Genomic DNA, 25,605 nt, shown 5'->3' on the forward strand with positions numbered 1-25,605 from the left:
GTGAAGGAGATGCAGGTAAGTGTGCCGTGCTTAGGTGCTGCTGCAACCACATATGCTGGCTGCAGCAGCACCATACTGGAACAGGGGTCAGCAAGTGTCAGTGGGAGGAATAGTGCCCCATCATTGGTGTCACTGATACCAATGATGGGGCATTATTCCTCCCACTGACACCAACGATGGGGCACTTTCCCCCCCCCCCCCCCCACTGACACCAACGATTGGTCACTATTCCTCCCCCCCCCCACTGACACCAATGATGGGGCACTATTCCACCCCCCACTGACACCAATCTTAGAGCACTATTCCACCCCCCACTGACACCAATCATGGGATACTATTCCTCCCCCCCACTGACACCAACGATGGGGCACTTTTCTCCACCCCCCCACTGACACCAACGATGGGGCACTATTCCTCCACCCCCCCACTGACACCAATGATGGGATACTATTCCTCCCACTGACACCAATGTTGGGACACTATTCCTCCCACTGACACCAATGATGGGACACTATTCCTCCCACTGACACCAATGATGGGACACTATTCCTCCCACTGACACCAAAGATGGGGTACTATTCCACTGACACCAATAATGGGGTGCTATTCCCCCCACTGATACTAATGATGGGGCACTATTCCTGCCACTGATACCAATGATGGGGCACTATTCCTCCCACTGACACCAGTGATGGGGCACTATTCCCCCCACTGATACCAATGATGGGGCACTATTCCTCCCACTGATACCAATGATGGGGCACTATTCCTCCCACTGACACCAATGATGGGGCACTATTCCTCTCATTGACTCCAATGATGGGACACTATTCCTCCCACTGACTCCAATGATGGGACACTATTCCTCCCACTGACACCAATGATGGGGCACTATTCCTCCCACTGACACCAATGATGAGGCACGATTCTTCCAACTGGTGTTCCCACCCTCGGCTTATACTCGAGTCAATAGTTTTTCCCAGTTTTTTGTGGTAAAATTAGGTACCTCGGCTTATATTCTGGTCGGCTTATACTCGAGTATATACGGTAAGTAAGATAAGTATATTTCTGTATACTTAGCTTAAGGGAGAAGTATAGGCAAAGCTTTTTGGTTGTACTTTTGTACTTCTCCTATGGATCACAGACGTGCCGTTCGTTCTGCTCTCCTGTGACCTATTTTCATCCAATAGTGGCCAAAAGCCTGCTGTCAGCTGACATTACAGAGCAGGTCAATGCTCTGAAAAGATCCTGAACATATGGTCAGGGTCCATTGAGATGCACGGACCGACAGTTAGCTCAGCCTCTCAACGAGCCCATAAGAGGCCTTAGCCAGCTGCTACCACTCCCTCTACAGCCCAGCGCTACAGTGATAGCTGGAGAGACAGAGCAGAGAGCCAATGACTGGTAATCACTCACTGTAGACTGAGAACTGAATGACTAGTGGTCTTTAATTACTCAGTTCTCTGTCTTAGAAGAGGCGGGGGACAGATGCAGCATCGGATCAATACTGCATCACCTAGGTGAGTATGTATTCTTTTTAACAGAAAGCCATTCTTCTCTTTTAACTCTGCATTTAAAATGTAAAGCGATGTTCTTTACGGCAACCCACAACGTAACCTGTATTTAATGTTTAATTGTAAAAAGAAGATACTGTATTATATAAATAGTAAACAAAAGTACAATTTACTCTTAATGATTAGTCTTCATGCATGTTGGTGCAGTTGTCCCTACAACATAAAGGCACTGTTTATTTCTGTTTTCACAGATGTCCTAGAGCTGTGCAGCTATATGCGCAAAGTAGCACATGTGTATAGATGTAACTCACCTTATGCACCCTAGGTGAAGCTTTGTAGTTTTCCTTTAACCTATTTCTTCTGGAAGAGATTTGAGCAGCTGTTAAGCATATTGCAAGGAAGACATTAGGTTTTCAGGTGTCTAATAGACCCCTGATGTCTCCTTTAAAAAGGACCTTTTAGCCCCCTTTTGATAGCAAGTTAGGTTAAAAAAAAGGTGTTTATTTCAGGTACTTATATAGCGCCGTCAATTTACACAGTGCTTTATAAATATATTGTACATTCACATCAGTCCATAACCCTCAAGGGATGTACAATCTAAGGTCCCTAACTTACATTCATACATACAAATACTAAGGCCAATTTAGACAGGATCCAATTAACCTACCAGCATGCCTTTGGAGTGTGAGAGGAAATCTGAGTACTTGGAGAAAACCCACGCAGGCACAGGGAGAACATGCAAACTCCTGGCAGGTGGTGCCGTGGCTGGGATTCGAACCAATGACCCTAGTACTGCCAGGCAGAAGTGCTAACCATTTAGTCGCTGTGCTGTCCTAGTGTTTAAAAATTAAAGTTTAGTTTAAAACATTCTTCAATTTTCTTACAAAAAAAAAATATATACCCTATATGTAAAGTGTTGGGCATGCAGGTGTATGAGAACGAATGCATAACAAATATAGGGTAAAGGCTATTCCTGTGCATGCTGGATTGAGAACCATAATTCTAGTCTCTTACAAGTCTAAGCTTGTGAGCTGCCATGGCTTTTAAGACATTGCCTATGGACTGCATATTTTTTTTCAGTTTCTCTTACACATGCCGTTTTGAGACTTAACATATTTTTTTTTTTTTGCTGGACACAGCCTCTTAGAGATTATAGGGATATAGAAAATAACCTGCAAAAACAAGAAAATACTGTAACTACCATAATTTTATACTACAGGCCTGGACAGCCTATATTTCAGGGCAAATCTCAATATATTTTAGTGTTTCTGTTCATTTTCACATAAGTTTAAGCTAATTTAATAAGTTAATTTTCAGGTTTACAGGATCAGGAAGGTGTGGATTTCTGAGTGTATCTCATTTTAGTAGTCTTAGGCAAGCCATAGGTGATGTGATTTTCTTCCCTCAGGTTGCACAATTCCTCTCATAGTGCCATTGTGTTCTGCCGACAGAGAACCTTCCCTGCCAACAGATTTTGATTACTGCTGGTGGCTATAGCTGCCGGCAGTAATTGCATGCAAAAAGCCTGACAGGCTGGTTGTACTGAAGTTGATAAATGGATTGACTTCAGTATAACCTTCCTGCCCATAGATGGATCGAATCTCGGCCAGCTTTACAGGAGATTCGCACCTTCACATACCTGCAAATAATATTTAATTTTCATGTTATCCTGATATGCCTGCAATTAGAATATTGCTGTAGATTTAGCCTTTACATTTTGCCACATAAAAATACTGTTTTTGTGTGTTTTTTTTTTTTTTTTTCAGAAATATTGGTTTAGTTGGAATAACAAAAAGTGTACCACTCTATTTTCAGACTCTTTGAAGCATTTCTTGATAACATTTAAAAAAAAGAGTATTATGTATGTGTAGTGCATTGTAATAAAGTCCTTTGGTAAACACTTTATTTTTTATTCCTCTGCAATGTCTTTTTGTTGTGTCTTCCTGGACTAGACAGATGAAATAGCTGTCACTGATATTTCTTATCAAGATCCAAAAGCTCATATATTTCTTCTCACTCATCTGGAATTCATAAATGTGCTTTGTCTTCATGTGGCGTGCAATATCCAGCCGTGACACATCCTGCGGTCCTTATTAGGTGGCACATAATAAAATGAAGATTATTTGCATATTATGCGTTTCAAATTGGAATGAAATAAAGAAGCAGATTAATCCTGAAGGAGCAATAAAACCAGATAATAAACTCTTGCCTTGATGCTGTTAGTGCTGCAGGTCGCCATAGTGTTTGTAACTGTGTGCTTTCTGGCTCAGTATTTATGATTATTAGTGTACTGTTAAGACTTCTCCTTTTTGACAACTTCATTAACTTTTATGTCTCTAATGCTACTGCGTCTCTGCCAGCTACTGTATTTAAGCAGATGGTGCTGTCATTAAAGGGTTCACGATGTCTGTCCTGTGTTTGTAAGTTCATGAATGAAAAAGCTGAGATGTAAATAATTTGATGGTGTTTTATTAAGGTTGCATTAAAAATCTATTTTGTAATACCAGGTAGCATAAAATCTTTATATGAAGCTCATAGATATTCTAATGCTATTGCATAACCAGGCTTTTCTTAATATGGTTAATGCAAAATATATGTTTGCTCTTGGAGACAGTTTACATTGGGTATAAGAACAAAAACTTTTTTTTTTTTGTTATTCACTATATTTGCTTGAACTAATACGTAAACTGTATCCATTTTTTTTTTTTAGTTTTGAATGGAGGAGGTAAGGTTTAAAACCAAAAAAATAGAACAGAAAAAAGCCACCTGTAAAGTCACAAATAGTTTGTGTCCTAGTACTATCTCCTACTCACTTATCATAAAAGTGTGGATTTATAAACCGGGAAATGCATAGTAAACAATGTGGTAGTGTGACAAGAGCAACACCACCTAGAAAAAAGAGGTTACTTAAAGATCCACGCAGAGTAATGTAGGTTCAATAGTTACAAAGAGTCCTTTATTTGATCACATAGATCGTGGGGAGGTTAAGCAAAGCACAGTGAACATATCGGACAAATAAAATCATTTAAAAGCACTTGGCGTCCTCATTCCTGGGTGATTTTGGCACATAGGGAACCATATAAGGCAATGGGGTATTATCTAACTATATGATCCTAGGTTTCCATATAATTCAAGCTTGTATTTAGGTTAGCCATGTATTCTTCAGACGTATTCTTGGTATAGGCCAGGATATGTAAAATAACTTCCTGGTAAGTAGAAACTGGAACAAAAAAATATATGGTCTTAAATAGCACATAGATCACACCATAACTGCCCCATTCAGAGATAGATTGGTACTTTCATTACCTTCTCAGTGACTTGGCTGTCATACCAATATGATGAATGTAGAGACTTCCTGGGTAACCACCCCAAGTGAAACAAAGTCCACAGTAACAAGTGATTCCAGAGATATATATAAAAAATTATATAGATCATACACATCAAGCAGAATCCCTGAATAATGAAAAACAACAAAATAAAATAGAGGTATATATTACCATCAATGAAGATCAAGAGGACTCGCGTCGACTTGAAATAGGATCAGGTCCTTAATGCTTGTTCAATAGTGCATATATAGGTGGGAAGCCAGGTAGTCTCAATACATAAATTTCAAAAAGAGTATTATATATGTAGCAGGCACTATATACCTGAATCTATATACCCAGTATAGGGTTTCCAAAAATTGCTCAAACTGAGATAGTAAAGCGGTTCCTTGAGGATATAACTATATCACAGCGTACAGCATATGTGTGACATAGAGTATATATATTGTCCCCCTAAGAGGATTTCCAAAAAATTCCCTGAAAAAACAGGAGTACTAGGCACATATAGCGTTCCCTCTCAACTCCATATAAGCTCTATGAATCTAAACCGCAACTACCGCTAACTGAGCCAAATAAGCAAAGATAACTTGCCACCGGTGGAAGGTATGCTCTTATTTAGGATGGCCATATGCGGACTGCTGTAATAGTAGCTTTATGGTAGTTTTTCAAAGCCTCGTGCCTTCCTAGCATGGAGCTGTAACAACGCCGCTCCTTTCCTCCTCGTGGGCACCGCACCCTATGAAGACGCCGAGCGTAGTGACGTCATTACGTTGAATCGTTTCGTCCGCCAATCACCGTGGACTTCGTCAGAACTATGGTTTAAAACCACTATCAGTCTTCTATTGTGATCTGTATCCCCAAAGAGGAGATTAAGGCAGAACTCCACCCAAAAGGGGAAGTTGCGCTTTAAGGCCTCAAATTCCCCCCCTTCCCATTTGGCAATTTTTTTGGGAGGGGCAGGTACCTGATTTTGACAGGTACCCTCTTCTACGCCCGCTTGGATCACCTAGGCAGTCCGAGCAGAAGTGCTTCTCCACCCCCCCTTCTCCCTGCCTGCAGTCTCCTGGGACACAGCACAGGTCCCAGAAAACTGCGGGGACCAATCGCAGTGCGCAGCGCAACGAGCACCCGGCTGTGGAGCCGCAAGCTGTCACAGCCAGGTGCCAACTGCTAAGATGCCAGTGGCGGGAACTGAAGATGGTAGCCTCCTCGGGTGAGCACACTGCTGGATCCGTGGACAGGTAAATGTCTGTTTATTTCAAAGTTAGCAGCTAAAGTTTTTGTAGCTGCTGACGCCATTTTTTAAAAAAAAAAAACAACTGGAGCTCTGCTTTAATCCTCTCGATTTGCCAAAGTGACAGAAAGTGATGGAAAAACCAAAATCATTCATGTGTCACCTGAACAAAAGGTAAGGGAAATCATCCGAGGCGAGTACTGTATTGTTCGAATGACAGCTGTCTTAAGAGGAATTTCACCTAACTTCCTGTTGTGTCTCTAGGACAGGAATTAAAGCAGCGCTCTAGGCTCCCCTCCAAAAGTAATTAAAAGTCAGCAGTTAAAAATGCTGTAGCTTTGTGGATGGGCCTCAGTCTTCTGAGACCTGTCAAGTGTCCTAGAAGGTTGCTGGGGTTAGGAGGGGGACCGAACTTTCAGCTTAGATTGCCGTGATGATATGACCCGAAAGTGGAAGCATGTACCTGTTAAAACCTGGTACCTGCTCCCCCCCTGAATAATGCCAAATGTGGCAGTGGAGGGGAGAAGAGGTAGACAAGCATAGCTTCCCCATTTGGGTGGAGTTCTGCTTTACAGTGACATCTCCCCAATAGGACACATACTACATGAAGAAAAAGCAACCTGGCAGGGGCTTATACTGTTCTATAATCTGTTCAAAAGAAACGTTTTGCTTAGAAACACACCTTAAGTTAAAATAAGGAGAAGTTCACTGGACTTGGATGCCCATGTTATATTTTCAGCCTTCTGAGAAATTATTATTATTATACAGTATTTATAAAGCACCAATAGTTCGCTCAGCACTATACATTACAATGGGAGACAATACATGAGACCGTACAATAACAATACAGTGCGATACACGAGGGGTTCGAGGGCCCTGCTCCTTGCAGCTTACAATCTAGGAGGGAGGGGATAGTGGTACAGGAGGAAAAGCTGTGGGGGATGGAGTGGTAGGAAGAGTGGAGGAGATCGGCAATTAGCAGGGGGCGGGGTAGGCTTCCCTGAAGAGGTGGGTTTTCAGGGTGCGCCTAACGGAGAGGAGAGTAGGTGATAGTCTGATGGATTGGGGCAGGGAGTTCCAGAGGATGGGCGATGCCCTGGAGAAGTCCTGGAGGCGGGCATGGGAGGAGGAGACCAGGGAACTGGAGAGTAGGAGGTCTTGTGAGGAGCAAAGAGTACGTGTTGGGTGGTATTTGGATATCAGGTCGGTGATGTAATTTGGGGCAGTATTATAGACAGCTTTGTACGTCAGTGTAAGCATTTTGAATTTTTGCGTTTGGTAAGGTGGATGAGTCTGGCTGCTGTATTCAGGATCGACTGAAGCGGGGATAGTTTGCCGTGAGGGAGGCCAGTGAGGAGTGAGTTGCAGTAATCGAGTCGTGATATGATGAGGGAGTGGATGAGTTGTGTAGTGGTTTCTGGAGTTAGGAATGGGCGAATTTTGGCGATGTTGCGAAGGTGGAGTCTGCATGAATTTGTGAACGATTGGACTTGGGGATGGAAGGATAGATTGGAGTCAAGAATGACACCAAGTACTCTGGCTTGCAGGGTGGGCCTGATGGTGGCATTGTTGGACATGATGGAGAAGTCAGTGGGGAGGGGGGGTGCGGGGGCTGGGGGGGAAAACTAAGAGCTCGGTTTTGGAGAGGTTCAGTTTAAGGAAGTGGAGCGATATCCAATCTGATATGTCATTCAGCAGGCTAGTGATTCGGGCGGAGACTGAGGGGGTGAGGTGAGGGGTCGAGAGATAGATTTGCGTGTCGTCGGCATAGAGATGGTAGTTGAAGCTGTGAGAGTGTATCAGTTGGCCAAGGGAGGAGGTGTAGATGGAGAAGAGAAGGGGCCCGAGGACAGAGCCTTGAGGGACCCCAACAGAGAGGGGGAGTGAGGGGGAGGTGGTAGCGTTATAGGTAACGCTGAAGGAGCGTTGTGATAGGTAGGACGAGAGCCAGGAGAGCGGAGTCTCTGAGTCCGAGGGAGTGTAGTTTTTTGAGGAGGAGGGGGTGGTCGATTGTGTCGAAAACAGCGGAGAGGTCGAGGAGTAGGAGAACTGAATAGTGGCCATTAGCTTTGGCGGTTAGCAGGTCGTTGGTGAGTTTAAGTAAGGCAGTTTCGGTTGAGTACAGGGGACGGAAGCTGGACTGTAGGGGGTCGAGGAGGTTGTTGTCGTTGAGGTGGGAGCTTAGGCGATTATAGACTAAGCGCTCAAGGAGTTTGGATGTAAATGGCAGCAGGGAGATGGGTCTAAGGTTGTTCGGGTCAGAGGGGTCCAGGGAGGGCTTTTTGAGTATGGGAGTGATGTGTGCGTGCTTCAGAGGGGAGGGGAATGCGCCAGAAGAGAGGGAGAGATTAAAGATGTGGGTGAGGGAGCATAGGATGGAGGAGGAGAGAGGTCATAGGAGTTGTAAGGGGACAGGGTCAAGGGAGCAGGTGGTGAGGCGGGCTTCGTAGAAGACCTTAGTGACCTCCTCGGTGGTAGTAAGCTCGAAGGAGTGGAATGTTGAGGGGGCTTCAGTGTGAGGGATGTTAGGTGGGGTGGAGGTCTGAACAGTGGTGAGGCCAAGGGAGAGTGGTGTTGAAGGGGTTGCTGTGTGAGAGGAGATGGGTGGGGAGGAGGTCTGGGCAGCGGGGATGTCCCTGCGAATTGTGTCAATCTTGTTTTTGAAGTGATTGGCAATCTTGAGGGCGGTGAGTGAGGTGCTGGGTGGGGGTGGGGGCGGAGAGAGTAGAGAGTTGAAAGTAGAGAAGAGCCAGCAAGGATTGGAGGAGAGGGTATTGATAAGGGTCAGAAAGTAGGCTTGTTTGGCAGCGTGGAGGGAGGAGGTGTAGGCGGATTTATAGCGGGTAAACGCTAGTTGGGATCTGGTTTTGTCGCTCCAGCGCACGACTGCGTCGTTTGAGAGTTTTGGTATGATCGGTCTGCCAGGGCTGGAGTGGTCGGGGTCTGATGTTTCGTGTGGTTAAAGGCGCTAGCGAGTCAAGAGCGGTTGACAGCGAGTTGTTATAGACAGTCGTGGCCAGGTCGGGGCAGGACAGGAGAAGTATTCTGTCATAGAGTTGATCAGCTGCAGAGTGGAGGGTGGCAGGGTTCAGGTTGCGGAGGTTTCGGCTGGTAATAGTTTGACATTTGGAGGGGTAGGCGTTTGAGGACGAGGAGACAGATTAGTTAGAATGAATGGGAATAGCTAGTCTAGAACATTGCATACAATATTTGGGTCACCACTACTGCAGTGGCCTATAAATGGAGATGTTTGTACTGGACCAAAAGACTTGTTATAGACTTATGGGGTGCTTGGCATGTGTTGAAAATATGTGCCATGTTGCCATATTTTAAATCTTTACAGTATCTTACATTTTGTGGTGCCCTTCTGTTTTGACCAGCAAAAGCACTTTATCCAACTTTAGGTGATCCCTGAAAATCCATCTCTTTAGCCTGTGCTAACTAATACACCTTTTTACTTTCTCCATGAGCTTATCCCCCCTCAGTCATTATCTTTTGTTGCACTTGACCCACCCTCTAAGATTGTAAACTCTAATGAGAAGGGCCTTCTGTTTCCTCTTGCATTGAATTGTATTGTAAGTGTATTGGCTGCTTAATATTTCTAGAAGTGCTGTGCAAACTGTTAATGCTATATATATCCTGTATAATAAAAATAACTGGTGCCTACTTGCTCCTGGATTCGACTGTTAGACTGCTACAAAGCTGTTTTCTCTACCCATGTTTTAATCTGTGTTCTGACTTGGAAATCAGAGGAAAAATGCGCTATGAGCTCCTAAAGCTCAATGCACACTGGGCTTTAAAAAAAAAATGCCAGTTCGCTTATCAGAAAAAAAAAACGCTGATATAGAGCATTTTTGTACACAGTTTAGGCGAGTTTAGAAGAGTTTAGCATTTTTTCTGCCAGAAAGCTCCATTCAAAACCGCAAACCAGAAGGGTTTTTTTCCTGCCTGATCCTAAAAGATGCCTCTGATCGTCCTAATGTACATGGGTACATAGGATAACACTGAGTTGCTTCTACAGACAAAACACAAAACCCCTGTAGAAGCAGCAATTTTTAAGCCAGTGTGCATGGAGCCTAAGAAAAGCTTTTTGGCAGGTAAGGTTGATTTATGACATCTGTAGTAGATGTGAAGCCTGGTGCCCCTTGCAGCTAATAAAATTTCATTACGCAAAATTGTTATGCAAAATTATGAGCAAGAGCTTCCATTTTCCCAATTTCTTTTCACTTCAGCTACCCCCCATAACTCCAAGATAGGAAAAAAAAGATCACCCAATAGTACACTCCCTACAAAAAATGCTAAACAGTCAATAGCCTTCTGAAAATCCTTACCATTTAGAAAAAAAAGTCTTAATTGGGTTTTCATGACCTTATTTCTGTAATTTGAAAGATAACAGCATCTGCTCTGACAAGGAGGAGGTGTAACAGCAGGGATTACATCATATCCTCTCCTCTCTCTACAGTAAAAGGAAGCTACTGTTCCTATCAACTATAGGGAATTGTAGTGAATGTGTGGATGGGTACACTAGGCCTGTACATGTTGAATGTGTCTGAGAGTCTCGATCTGCCCACCACTGCAAGTGGGGCTGCATTGCATCACTGCTTCCTGGAGAGAGAACTACAGAAGGGATGTGCCAAGACCAGTGGCTGAGGGAATAAGAGGCATAGCAGCCACTGATCTTACAAACAGGAAATCAAAGAAAATTAACAGTTTGATTTGAAAATGAACAGGCTATTTCAGAGCAACTACTGAGTGAACCAGAAGTTTGACGACCTATCCAGTGAAGGTAGGAAATCAGCAACAAGGACATGTAAAGATGTTTTTTCCTGGAGATATTCTTTTAGTTCATAGTTTTTAATTTTTTCAAATAGACATGTAATACTAAACCTTTGCAGAAAATATACATTCTACTTTCACAGCCTTTCTGTCTCTCCATTCTGAAATTGGGCACTATGATGACGGGTAAGTCTTTCTGAACTTGGTGTTTGCCTAGGATCAGACATTTTGGGGTTTATTTACTAAAGCTGCAGAGTGCAAAATCACGCTCACTTCTGTATAAAAACAAATCGGCTTCTAACTTCAGCTTGTTCAATTAAGCTTCAGCAACAAAACCTGGAAGCTGATTGGTTTCTATGCAGAAGTGAGCCTGATTTTGCACCCTCCGGATTTAGTAAATAAACCCCTGTGTGTTTAGGGACCCACACCCACATGACTGTCAAATTGGGAGCAGCCGTGTTTGTGAAGCCGGCATCCCAGTTGATATGAATAGGACTGCCTGTACTCTATGCAGGCAAAACATGCCACTGCTCACTTATAACACTTTTCCTGATGAGGAAGCGGAGTAACTGCTCAGAAATGCATACAATAAAGTGTTTTAGTTTAGTTTGATAACACCTGACTGAAGTCCAGTTTTACATCTGAACTCAGTGTCTGACTGTTTTAGCTTCTTGTCTGACCTGCGTTCACAATCACATATACATGTGAGAAGTGCTGCTCATTGCAATCCAGGAGCCAGCAATTGCACAAGTATGACAGTCTAATCCTGAGCTGGAGACACAGACGAAAGCAGAACACACTACAAGAAATGAAAAAAAGAGAGTGCACCAGCCTAGGGCATTATCCCACAGCATTTATTAAAAATCATCATAATATATATATATATATATATATATATACACATACACAGGTGATTAAAAATCTCTCATCAAGCTGTTCTTCAGTAGCCCAGTAAACCTAGATTTGATACACTCCAAAGGGCAGGGGGTCCTAACTGGCCAACATGTTTTGAAAGAAGCACCTTCTTCATCAGAGCACACACTGCCTGTGACAGGCAGCCCGGAGATGGAGGAAGATTATATATAAAGGAAGGCTGGATGCAACATCTTCCAATAAAGGTGTACTATACAGTATTTGTACATCAGGTGAGGAAAATAAATGTACTTTGTATCATCTGATGATATAGCTACAGTTAGAAGTGCTCCCCTTTTCTGTTTTCTTTAGATTGATTTCACCTCTCTGTGAATAATCCTGGGTGCAGCAGCTGATTACTAAGAAGCCTTTCTTGCTCTTTTGAAGAATTTGTATATGGACTATTGGACATTGATTTAGAAAGATTGTTGGAATATCTCAGATTGACTGACTCTTCTAGAGCTCCAGTACATTGGATTGTACCATGTAGGGTGTTTGTAGTTCTATTGCAATATAGATCCTTTAGTATATATGTGCAGGCAAAACATGGCCCTCACATGGGTGTACGCTTCAGTACGCCTTTGTGAACGAGGCAATTTTTTTTTCTCACCCAGGTCTTAAATCAGCAGAAGTGGGCAGTAGTTTATAGGATGATGATAAACCAGAATGGGATCTCTTGTTTGTTTATTTGCATTACTTGGCAACAATAAACTTAGTTTTATCTGGCACCCATTGTTTTTTTTCCCGATATTGTGACCCATAACATTGGTAGGTATCTGACCACATTCTGAAAGTGTCACTTCTTCTATATGCAGTCTCTTTTTCCTTCCTCCTCCACCTGCAGTTATGTAGACAGACAAAAGGAGCTTGTACAACTTGTTTGAAAATGTTGGAATTTCAGGCAAGATCAGTAATTTGTCTGTGCAACCATAAAGTAATTAAACGGTAATGTAAAAAAAAAAGTAGGACCTAATTGTATTATGTGGAGAGTGGAAACTGTATCACTTCTGGCCTTTTTCACTGCTCTGCTGTGTGAAAGCTCCTACCATCAGCCTCTCTACCCTGTCATCAGATAAATGAGGGGCTGTTCAGTGAGCCTCAAACATAAATAAATGATAGCTGGGGAATACTACAGAGTGCCATTTGAGTGACAGCTCTGAGTCTGCTTGGGGATGCTGATGTCAAATCCAAGATGGCAGCTCCTATCAGCAGGCTCAGGCCAGTGCAATATAATATCTGTAATTACAGGGAGATTAAATGCATAAAACAAATATAATCATAAACAAAGATAGTTGCTGATATTAACCACATGCCCTCCAGAGGATTTACCCCCTTTTCTGACCAGGCTATTCTTTGCAACATGGTGCTGCGTTACTTTACCTGACAGTTGCGAGGCCATGCAACGCTGTACAGGAATTAAATTTTCATTTTTCCCCACGAATAGACTTTTCATTCAGTGGTATTTGAAAACCTCTACGGTTTTTATTTTTTGCACTATAAACAAAAAAAGACCAATTTCATTTTGTAAAAAACCCCAATTTTGACTTTTTGCTATAAAACATATCCAATAAAAACATTTAAAAAAAAAATCAAACTTCTTCATAAATTTAGGCCAAAATTTATTCTGCTACGTCTTTGCTAAAAAAAAAAATAAAATGCCAATAAGTGTATATTAATTGGTCTATGTGAAAGTTATAGCATCTACAAATGGTGGTATATATACTGGAATTTTTATTTTAATTTTTTTTATGCTAGTAATGGTGGTGATCAGCGATTTCTTGCAGGGCTGCGGCGGGCATTCTGACACTGGGTGGGAACTGCCACAAACATCAGACATCCCCACTGACACTAATACAGTGATCGGTGCTAATAAAAAGCACTGACAGTGTACTAATGACACTGGGTGGGAAGGGGTTAACATCTGGGGCGATCAGGGGGTTAACAGTGTGTTGTGTGTGTTTTACATTGTGTGCTGTTTTACTTGAGAGACATGCTGCTTTGTATTTCTCTGCTGTCCAGAGAGCTACAAAGCTGACAGGAGAGAGACCTGTGTTGTTTACACACAGGTCTCTCCCCTGTCCGTTTTGCCAACTATCACCTAGTGCTGGCCAGGACTCAGTGATTGACATCCCTAGCTGCCAATGGTGGCGCTTCGTGCGCGCGCTCCCTACCTGGAAATGCAAATCACGTGTGTGTGTATGTATGTATATGTGTGTGTATATATATATATATATATATATATATATATATGTGTGTATATCTATATATATGTGTGTATGTGTATGTATATATACAGTGGGGATCGAAAGTTTGGGCACCCCAGCTAAAAATTTGTATTAATGTGCATAAAGAAGCCAAGGAAAGATGGAAAAATCTCCAAAAGGCATCAAATTACAGATTAGACATTCTTATAATATGTCAACAAAGTTAGATTTTATTTCCATCATTTTCACTTTCAAAATAACAGAAAACAAAAAAATGGCGTCTGCAAAAGTTTGGGCACCCTGTAGAATTTATAGCATGCACTGCCCCCTTTGCAAAGCTGAGACCTGCCAGTGTCATGGATTGTTCTCAATCATCGTCTGGGAAGACCAGGTGATGTCAATCTCAAAGGTTTTAAATGCCCAGACTCATCTGACCTTGCCCCAAGCACCATGGGTTCTTCTAAGCAGTTGTCTAGAAAACTGAAACTGAAAATAGTTGACGCTCACAAAGCTGGAGAAGGCTATAAGAAGATAGCAAAGCGTTTTCAGATGTCAATATCCTCTGTTCGGAATGTAATTAAGAAATGGCAGTCATCAGGAACAGTGGAAGTTAAAGCAACATCTGGAAGACCAAGAAAAATATCAGACAGAACAGCTCGCAGGATTGTGAGAAAAACAATTCAAAACCCACGTTTGACTGCACAATCCCTCCAGAAAGATCTGGCAGACACTGGAGTTGTGGTACACTATTCCACTATAAAGAGATACTTGTACAAATATGGTCTTCATGGAAGAGTCATCAGAAGAAAACCTCTTCTACGTCCTCACCACAAAAATCATCGTTTGAACTTTGCAAATGAACATATAGACAAGCCTGATGCATTTTGGAAACCAGTTCTGTGGACCGATGAGGTTAAAATTGAACTTTTTGGCCGGAATGAGTAAAGGTACGTTTGGAGAAGAAGGGGCACAGAATTTAATGAAAAGAACATCTGTCCAACTATTAAGCATGGGGTTGGATCAATCATGCTTTGGGGTTGTGTTGCAGCCAGTGGCACAGGGAACATCTCACGAGTAGAAGGAAAAATGGATTCAATAAAATTTCAGCAAATTTTGGATGGTAATTTGATGCCATCTCTGAAAAAGCTGAAGTTAAAGAGAGGATGGCTTCTACAAATGGATAATGATCCTAAACACACCTCGGGGGATTACATCAAGAGGCGTAAACTGAAGGTTTTGCCATGGCCTTCACAATCTCCTGACCTCAACATAATTGAAAATCTATGGAGACCTTAAAAGAGCAGTGCGTGACAGACAGCCCAGAAATATCAAAGAAATGGAAGACTTTTGTAAGGAAGAATGGGCAAAGATACCTCAAACAAGAATTGAAAGACTTGGCTGGCTACAAAAAGCGTTTACAAGCTGTGATACTTTCCAAAGGGGGCAGTACAAGATATTAACTCTGCAGGGTGCCCAAACGTTTGCAGATGCCATTTTTTTGTTTTCTGTTATTTTGAAAGTGAAAATGATGGAAATAAAATCTAACGTTTGTTGACATATTATAAGAATGTCTAATCTGTAATTTGATGCCTTTTGGAGATTTTTCCATCTTTCCTTGGCTTCTTTATGCACATTAATACAAATTTTTAGCTGGGGTGCCCAAACTTTCGATCCCCACTGTATATGTGTGTATGTGTATATATATATATATATATATATATATATATATATATATATATATATATATATATATATATATATATATGCGTGTGTGATTTTGCGCAGCTGTGCCGCCCTGGGTTTACTTCCATCTGTGTTGGTCTTGGAGATTTACCTTATTTGAAAAACTGTCACCAAGGCAAAAAGTGAGGCAGATCTTTCTGATTAAGCTCCAGCAGATGTTTTAACCTATGTTTTAGCATTTAACTACTCTTTGGAAAGCTAAAAAGCTTTTTTTGGGTAGACATACATTTTAATATCTTATAAAATGTGAATAAGTTGTTTTTAAATTGTATCTGTTTATTGTTGCGGTGTAGGCTGAGGTGATTCCTTGGTCTGCCTATGTACTGCTTCATATGTTATTGTATACGTTATCAAGATCTGGGTAGGATGAAAATGCTCTAACTGGCATGGTGATCATTGTTTGGTTTTAGGTGAAAAAATTAAAGCAGTAGTAATAGTTAAAAACAATGGTCTCCCTGCAGGTTTAAATCATAATGTTCTCCATTGTCACCAATCTTGCAGGTCTCGGTTGCTTCCATCTTTGCTCAATCTTCCTTCTGGGTTCTGTCTCTTTTGGCTGCTTAAATGGCTGAGCTGCTATGATGTCACTCTCACACATGCGACCAGGAGTCATATCATTGTGGCTCACATCAAGTGCCATTAATGCAGGCTGTGTTGAGCATGCGTGGCTCAATGTACATTTCAATGGACTGCTAGGGGAACCATTTATAACAGAAGAGACCGATAGGGTCTTTTCTTTCCTAAAAGCTTGCCTGTTGGCAATTTAAAAAAAAAAAATGGGTTTAGTACAACTTTAAGAGCCATTTATTCATTGATCTCTGAAGTGATGCTCTTCTTTTTAGCACTCCTCTATTCCTGTCTGGTTCTAAACACGTAAAGTGATTTTGTTGTGAACTGTGCAGGAGATGACCTTTGAATACCTAATGCCACTTTTCCTTTATTTTGCACTGAAAATAGAAAATATTAAGTCTGTGAAAAGAATTGATGCAATTTTGCTCTTTTTCATATCCTACTGTGTCAGTCTAAATTTCTTGTGAAAAGAATTATTAATTAGCTGTGACTTGAATTTCTGATATTGTGAATACATATTGCTAAACTGTAGATTGAAATGTGAAAATCCTGGAGCATATTTTACATTTTTTGATTATTGATCAATAGTCCTAATTGGTAAACTGTTTGAACATAATGCTGCATATTCAAATGTAAGACTGTTGATGACTTTTTATGTAAATCATAAATAAAGGGAATAGCGGTTTACCAGCCATTGCATACAGCGTGTTTCTATGAAATGGTAAACCTTCCTCCATTAACACTTAGAAGCTTCTTACCTTAAAGGCTTCATGCACACGGATGCTTTGAGGCATAAAATATGATTTGCCATAAATCCCTGATGTTTTTCCATGTCTGGGCATCCACAGGGGGTGCATATAGCCAGCCATAGAAATGAATGCAGTATGTACCTGAGTACGGCTGGAAATACGTCCTTATGTTATGGCGTCAGCATGCATGAGGCCTAAGAGCTGGTGTGTAATTTTTAACCTTCAATGCTCAGATGATACTTCAGTTTGCAAACTGTAAATCTCTTATAATGTCTGATTATGCGTACTTGCTGTTTGTTTCTTAACAGTTGTACTTTAAAGAAACGGCTCAACAAATCCCAGACGCCAGGTAGTCATGGCGACTAGAAATTGCATCCTGGCACCTGGGCTTTTGTCAACCCATTCACTGTTGCAGGGATGTGCAATTCCTATCGCCCGATGCCCAGGACATGCAGTTCCGGTTGCTGGGCAAGAGGATTTTTTTTTTCTTTTTTACATTTAGCCCTGCTGCAGGCAAGTAGCAGGGTTTAGAACCGGTCGGCCCTCTTCTACAATCACTCAGAGTGGCTAACTATCAGCTGAATTGCTTTTACAAGCAGCGGGAGGGGACGTCCACCACACCCACTGCCTTCCCACTGAGACTCATTCACTAATAGAATTGCTTAGCATTTGTTGGTGGGTGGGGAAAATGCAGTGTGATGGACAGGAGGAGTGCCCTATGGCTGGGGTACTTGTCACCTCTGTCCAATGTGGTTGGCGGTGCTAAGAGGCGAGGGGATTCTCAGCCTGCTCTGAGGCTGCAGCCACTGGATTGTGTGTGTATACCCCCTGGCAGCGAAAGGGTTAAACCATGACTGATTTTTACTTCAGGGGCTTTTTTAAATATTGTTTGTAAAGTTCTTCCCAACACTGTTGCATAAGTTGCTGCAAAAGTGGGGTGCTCAGAAATAAGCTCCTTCTTGATACTGTACATATTTTCAGCTCCAAGGCTTAATTTAGACATGCGGTTGAAGAAGGGGGGGGGGGTGCGTGGCAAAAATGTGTGGTTGTGCTGCTTTTTTCTACCTGCCAGATGCCCATCCTTAAGCTGCAGTGGGCAGTGGATGGAGCATTCACATGTCGCGGTAATGATGTTTCGCTTTGTGCTCACGGCAAGGTTTACCAAACGTGTAGCTGTGACAGAAGCAGTGTCAGACCCTGGCCACCTTCACCAACTTGTGACAAATAGCTGGTCAAACTCAAACTGCGTTGTCACTAATCAGCAACAGTGACACTCCCAGCCTTACACTGCATAAATATTTTCCAGCTTATGGAACAATAGACGAGTGCCAGCACATTGAAAGTGATAGTCACTGGGTTCGGTTAACTAATCAGGTAACCCTTTATACCCCCAATCAATCACTGCCAGCAGATATTTTTATTTTAAAATGTAAAATGTTCATAATATTAGCGCTATGACTTTTGAATAAATGTCTGTAATACACACTGTCACCACAGACAGTATTATCCGGAGATTTATCATATAATCGCGTTCTTCAAAGAGCCAGGGATTCTTTAAGTTCTGTCTTAGTGCATTAGAGACAATATTACCATTTTGAAATACTTAATAAAAGACAAAAAAAGTGCAAACAAAATTTTTACAGAAAAAAAGACAATGCAGCAGAAAAATAAAAAGGGTTTGAAAGTGAAAATACTTAACAAAGATGAATCCGTATTTCTCAAGTCCCTTGCTTGATGTTGAGAGCTCTAGACTGCTGATGCAGCCCCTCTTTTCTGGCCTTGATGAGGGTGTGGACAGAAATGGTCCAACAAATAAGAAGGTCCTTCCAGATTTATACAGGTATTAATATCTTTGGATATTTATAGGTTGCATTATGGCAAGTGGTATAATATTGTCCAGCATGGAATTACATTTTGAATCAATATAAATATGGGTACCATATGTCCGTTTCACCTAGGATATGTAATGTGTCCAGTTTGCCTCCAGTACATTCTTTTATAGTGGTATTTGGGCTTAAAATACTGCTAAGTAATTGATACAGGTGAATATACTGTACTGTTATTATCTCAGGAGTTATGACATACATTGAAGTTTTGATTTCCCAGGATGAGATACCCAGAAATGTATATTTGCTAATTACTTCAGCAAAACTATTTACGACAGGTGGTTATCCGGGACATTTATTTGCTTAAAGAGGAACCTCTCTCAATATCAGCATTGCCTAATTTGAATCCTTATGCTGCTAACATTAGTAAATAGATAGGAAAGTATATCATTTACTTCTTTTAAACTGATTTTTTTTTTTACATTTCTTCAGTTACTTTTTTGTTTCCATGCCTAGACAAATGATGTCATACATACCAGGAGTCTTCAGGAGGGGAGAAAGGGTTTTTTTCACACACTCTCCTTGCCTGTATGCATGAGCTAAGAGTAGAGGGATTCCAGGCAGAAAGTAACTGCTACATGAATCATCAAGCTGGCCACAGTCAGAAATGCTAGAGGGGTGTTTTTCTAAGCGATTTCTCAACAAATTAAGCAATGTCTCAATAAATTAAAGTATGAAGACATGAATGAATGTTGTAGTTTGCCTTGAATATTAAAAATGAATTAAATAACTCTTTTGGTTTATGGTGCTCATTTACATTGTATTTCTACTTTAATATTAGCAATTACTTGAGCCTGGATTTGACAGTTTTATGACTGCTATTAGAGCCGAGACTAGGATGTGGATTGTCCTTTTAATAGGACGTTGATGGGCTAAATCAAAAGTTTATCTGGTTGCCTTGCTTTATGTTAGTTAATAAGAGGGTCTGCAGTGTCCTCTCAGTTGACTGATAAGGATTTTCTGAAATGCAGCTAAAAGTTTAATTGTATAAGATGAAGTCCTAATGTAGCCATGTCCTGAAGTGGGATGGCTGTGGGAGATCACTGCTGCTAAAAAAGAAATGTCATGGCTGACTTTGAATTTTGAACAACATGGTTGCACTGTCAGTTTTTGGGCTCCAATTTCACATTCTCATCACAGTAGCGATCAACGGGCGAAAAGCCTGCCAAATTCGACACACTCAAGCAAATAGGAAGCTTTGCAAACGCCCCTCAACCACATGCAATGCACGTGGTAGTAGCATGTTTGTCAGCAAAAATGGGGTTAAAACGGGCGATGCGGAGTCACATCGCTTCCTCACACCTGTCAGTAGGCTCTGAAGTGCAATCCAAATGCGTATTGGTCTTTGGAGGAAAGGGAGACTTAGATGCACGTCTAAATTTACTCTTAAGATTATTGAAGAGCCAGGGTCTCTGCACTATTGTATTGTTGGTTCTTGGGGTTTGACAACATAAATTATAGTGAAGTGAAATGTTTAATTTGTTAGGGGCGTATAGTACAGTGTTTTCAGTTAATCACACAATATATAATGTTTAGTTGACTGTATTACAAGGCAAAAGCAGATAATTTTACTTATTTTTCCTCATGTTATTAGTTAATGAAGAAGAGCTCAGAAGAAAAATTGCTGAAGAACTAGCACTAGAACAAGCAAGAAGAGAGTCTGAGAATCAAAAAAGGTTTGTTTTTTTTTTTTTTATAGGATCTAAATTAATGTATAGTCTGCACTGTGTCAATCATACAGGAATCCGATAAAATACCTGCTGCCACTATCAAATGAATATGCACAGTGGATTATAAGGAAACAAATGCAGCACTGATATAGGTGACACAGTGGTCCAAAGGTATCATTAATCATATAGAGTGAATTAAAATGGTATTAAACCTAACTGTATTAAACCTCCTCTTTCCCCCTCCAACAGTGTATCCCGCCCCCCACACACAGTAGCTCTCCTGCCCCACACAGTGTCTCCTGTGTCCCCCCTCCCACAGTGTCTCCTGTGCCCCCTCCCCCCCATTGTCTCCTCTGGCCCCCCACAGAGTCTCCTCTTCCCCACCCCCCCTCCCTCAGTGTCTCCTCTGCTATGGGGGCACCCGACAGAAAGGAGGAGCCAGGAGCACGGCAGGGGACCTGAGAAGAGGAGGATCGGGGCTGCTCTGTGCAAAACTACTGCATGGAGCAGGTAAATATACACATTTGTTATTTTCCAAAAAAAACAAAAGCGAACCTTTTAATATCGCTTTAAGCCATAGAGATTATCATTATTGAAGCACTGTGGTGGATTTATTTTGCGCCAATTCTCTATATATTATTCCTTGTGGATCTTATTATGGACCGGTGGATGGAAAGAAAATTGAATATTCTATGGTCTGTGTAAGGGCCCCAGAATTATTTTTGTCTATTTATTTTATTTACTTTTTTTTTTTTTTACACTTTTAATTTTTTTTCATTTAACGTTATTGCTATTAAAAGGGGCTGAATAAACCCCTTTGTGATATCTATCAGACCCCTGATGTCTCTCCTGCCCTCCCAGGCATCTGATCAAACACGATCTAGAACAGCCAGGAAATATGTCATTTTGTCATTTACCAGATCATTTGTTATAGAGGAGATGGGAGAACAGCTGCACCTCTATCAGCAGCAATCCTGACTGCTTACTGTGGTAGCAGGCTCCCGGATGGAAGGAGTGAACCTAGGAACATTCGCAGGCAGGGAGGTCTTCCAAATAATGCAAACGTGATCAATGTGGCTGTAAAGCTGCCTGGTTCACTTTTTTTTTTTTTTGCCTGACAGTCAATTCCTGGCTGAAGAAAACCATAGTGCAGCCATGATCCTAGTACCGTATAACCTTTTGCTGCCCCGGATGTTTGTATACATACGCTAGGCGGCAAGTGATTAAATACTAAAATAACTGTTTTGCCATTCGATAGTGCTGTGAGGTTGAACTATTTAACCTGGAGAAGAACACACACACACACTCACACTCACACACTCTTTTAAAATCAAGCACCTAGGAATGCAGACTGATTCTACGAACACAGGAGCTCAGTGAATTGAAGTATGGTACCGCGATAGATTGCCCCCGTGCAATAAGTCCATCCATTAAATTTCCTTGCTACTAAATATTTCACGATCAGCTGTTAGTGGTATTATAACAAAGTGGAAGCAACTGGGAACAACAGCAACTCAGCCACGAAGTGAGAGAGCAGGGGCAGTGCATGCTGAAGTGCACAGTGCGCCGAAGTCGCCAACTGTCTGCAGAGTCAATAGCTAAAGACCTCCAAACTTTGTGTGGCCTTCAGATTAGCACAACAACAGTGCGTACAGAGCTTCATGGAATAAGTTTCCATGGCCGAGCAGTTGCATCAAAGCCTTACATCACCAAGTGCAACGCAAAGCGTAAGATGCTGAGGTGTAAAGCACACCGCCAGTGAACTCTAGAGCAGTGGAAGCGTGTTGTCTGGAGTGACGAATGACGTTTTTCTGTCTGGCAATCCAATGGAAGTGTTTAGGTTTGGCATTGCCAGGAGAACAGCTCCTCCACCTCCGCAACATCTCTAAAATACGCATGTTCCTAACTCCAGAAACTACAAAGCAACTCATTCACTCCCTTATCTCCCGACCTGACTATTGCAACTCCCTCCTCACCGGCCTACCCCAACACAGGCTATCCCCGCTTCAGTCCATCCTGAATTCTGCGGCCAAACTCATCCAACTTACCAACCGCTCCGTATCCGCCGCCCCCCTCTGCCAATCCCTCCACTGGCTTCCGATTGCCCAACGCATAAAATTCAAAATATTAACATTAACGTACAAAGCTGTTCATAACACTGCCCCAAACTACATCACTGGCCTGATATCCATCTACCACCCAAAACGCACTCTCCGCTCCTCACAAGACCTCCTTCTCTCCAGTTCCCTGGTCTCCTCCACCCATGCCCGTCTCCAGGACTTCTCCAGGGCTTCCCCCATCCTCTGGAACTCCCTACCCCAATCCATCAGACTGTCACCTTCCCTCCTCACCTTCAGGCGCACCCTGAAAACCCATCTCTTCAGAGAAGCCTACCTCGCCCTCACCTAATTTGCTGATCTCCGCTCTTCCCACCACTCCATCCCCCACAGCTATTTACTCCTGTACCACTCTCCCCTCCCTCCTAGATTGTAAGCTCCAAGGAGCAGGGCCCTCGAACCCCTTGTGTATTGTATTGTTACTGTACTGTCTCATGTACTGTCTCCCATTATAATGTACAGCGCTGAGCAAATCCTTGGCGCTATATAAATACTGTATAATAATAATATATACTGTTATTGCTTATAACCTGCAGTGTAATTACTGTGGGCAGGATGGCAAGTAGTTACATTTCACGAGACCACGGTGTGAGTACTATTGCTGATGATAGGAATTTTTTTATACATGTTAAATTATTATGCTTAATAATGTGTCCTCTGAATGTATATTTTTTCTTACGTCTTGGAAGAAGTTCTTGTTGCTCATGAATGAGACTCTTTACAAAAATACATTTGTGCAGTTGTGAGTTGAAATTCATCAAAATAGGAAAGTGTGCTTTTCTAAAGCATATTTGGAAATATGCAGAACTCTTTGATACAGGATTGTTTGGTAGTAAATTACATAAGTGAAAGTGTTGAGAAAGTCAACCCCCTGTTTTTTCTTTTTATTATTTGTAGTGTAGCAGTTCTCAAATGTTTTTCCCACTCAGACTTTGCATGCCAAGCCATGGCAAAACCCAAGCCTCTCTTCTTGCAGATTCCATCCCAGAAATATATTTAAATAAACCTAAAACATTAACATTTTATATTAATTTATAGGAGATCATTAAAAAAAATGATTTTATATAAAAATGTGTAAAGTAAATGCAAATGAACATAAAGTTCCACAGTGAATCACATGCATAAAAATGCTTTTAGAAACCGCTAAATGCCAGTGCAGTTCAACACTATAAATGGCACAATAAAATGCATGTGAGCAAAAAACCTAGTGTTAGAGTTAAGCTAAAATGAAAAAATAAAAAACTGCTACGAAAATGTTTTGGACAGAAGACCTGAAATGTTTCTTCTGGCAAAATACGCTGCTTCTAACTTCTAGCATTTTTTTTTTTTTATAAATGGTGAATGCTTGTGAGCTATTATGAAATGAGGTGTTCAATATGTGACTTTAGATGTCCTTATTTCTCACGTGAGGTTCGCTGGCACTTGCACTGACTCATATGCTAGTGTATATATAATATTTTCAAAATAGATAGTGCCGCGCTCCCATGTACCAATATGTATATCTTATACTTTCAAAGTGCTAATGAATAGCTTTCAAGATACTGCATGTATCAAACAATTATTACTAGTGACTCAAAACATCATTGTGAATATTAATCTTCATGCAAGTGACATTAATAACTGATAATCCTAAGGTGATAGTGCCTATTAAAGTACAGTGATATACAAATCAGAAATACTCCTCTATTCTACTGTGATCCTTATATTTATATTGTGCAAACACATATATATTATGTGCACGTGCTTATGATATATTCAATAAAAAAAAAAAAAAAAAAAAAAAAAAAAAAGTCTTTCAAAATAAATGTGCAGGTGGATTCTTGGTTCCCTCTCGCCGAGTGCTTAATGGTCTCCCTATGTGCTCACCTCTATATTTGCCTGAATTAAATCCAGGCAAATACACTTTTTATCCTTCCAGGATAGATGGGATGGAATGATGCTCTTGAATTATCTCAGAAGGTGGATGTGGATTTATATTTGTTCTCCTGTAGCTGCTCATGAGTGGGTATACTGACCATCTCTCTGAGGATCTCCCAATTCCCCTCCTGGGGCTGTTTCCTTTTCCAGTCCTCCTTATATCAGCTCAAAGGGTGTTGTTCAATTGAGAAAGGAAGACAAACAGACCATAGTGTCTTATCCTTGTGCAAAAAGGGGGTTTATTGCTGCCAGTTGCACAGTAGTATACAATTGTAGTCCAGCATAAATGTGCTCTGCCTCTGTTCCTGCAGTGCTGTCTACCTGTGTCTGTATTCAGATCACCGAGCCTCTCCAGTGCAATGTCGTGACGCCAGAGCCCCTCCCCTGGGGAGGGGCTCTGACGTCACGACATTGCACTGGAGAGGCTCGGTGATCTGAATACAGACACAGGTAGACAGCACTGCAGGAACAGAGGCAGAGCACATTTATGCTGGACTACAATTGTATACTACTGTGCAACTGGCAGCAATAAACCCCCTTTTTGCACAAGGATAAGACACTATGGTCTGTTTGTCTTCCTTTCTCAATTGAACAACACCCTTTGAGCTGATATAAGGAGGACTGGAAAAGGAAACAGCCCCAGGAGGGGAATTGGGAGATCCTCAGAGAGATGGTCAGTATACCCACTCATGAGCAGCTACAGGAGAACAAATATAAATCCACATCCACCTTCTGAGATAATTCAAGAGCATCATTCCATCCCATCTATCCTGGAAGGATAAAAAGTGTATTTGCCTGGATTTAATTCAGGCAAATATAGAGGTGAGCACATAGGGAGACCATTAAGCACTCGGCGAGAGGGAACCAAGAATCCACCTGCACATTTATTTTGAAAGACTTTTTTTTTTTTTTTTTTTTTTTTTTTTTTTTTTTATTGAATATATCATAAGCACGTGCACATAATATATATGTGTTTGCACAATATAATTA

The 25,605-nt window shown here is 41.5% G+C and overlaps 1 protein-coding gene across 3 annotated transcripts in view; it reads left to right on the forward strand.

The window, feature by feature from the left end:
* Positions 1–25,605, forward strand: part of CHCHD3 (coiled-coil-helix-coiled-coil-helix domain containing 3) — a 212,557-nt gene that overhangs the window by 25,831 nt on the left and 161,121 nt on the right. For all 3 annotated transcript variants that reach the window (XM_089676877.1, XM_089676879.1, XM_089676878.1), the window contains exon 3: positions 20,506–20,587. In XM_089676877.1, the coding sequence (XP_089533003.1) occupies positions 20,506–20,587 (82 nt within the window). The remainder of the gene's footprint in view (positions 1–20,505; positions 20,588–25,605) is intronic.

Source organism: Staurois parvus, unplaced genomic scaffold (assembly GCF_062004578.1).
Source record: "Staurois parvus isolate SC_StPar_1 unplaced genomic scaffold, SC_StPar_1.0 ptg000175l, whole genome shotgun sequence".
Classification (NCBI taxonomy): domain Eukaryota; kingdom Metazoa; phylum Chordata; class Amphibia; order Anura; family Ranidae; genus Staurois; species Staurois parvus.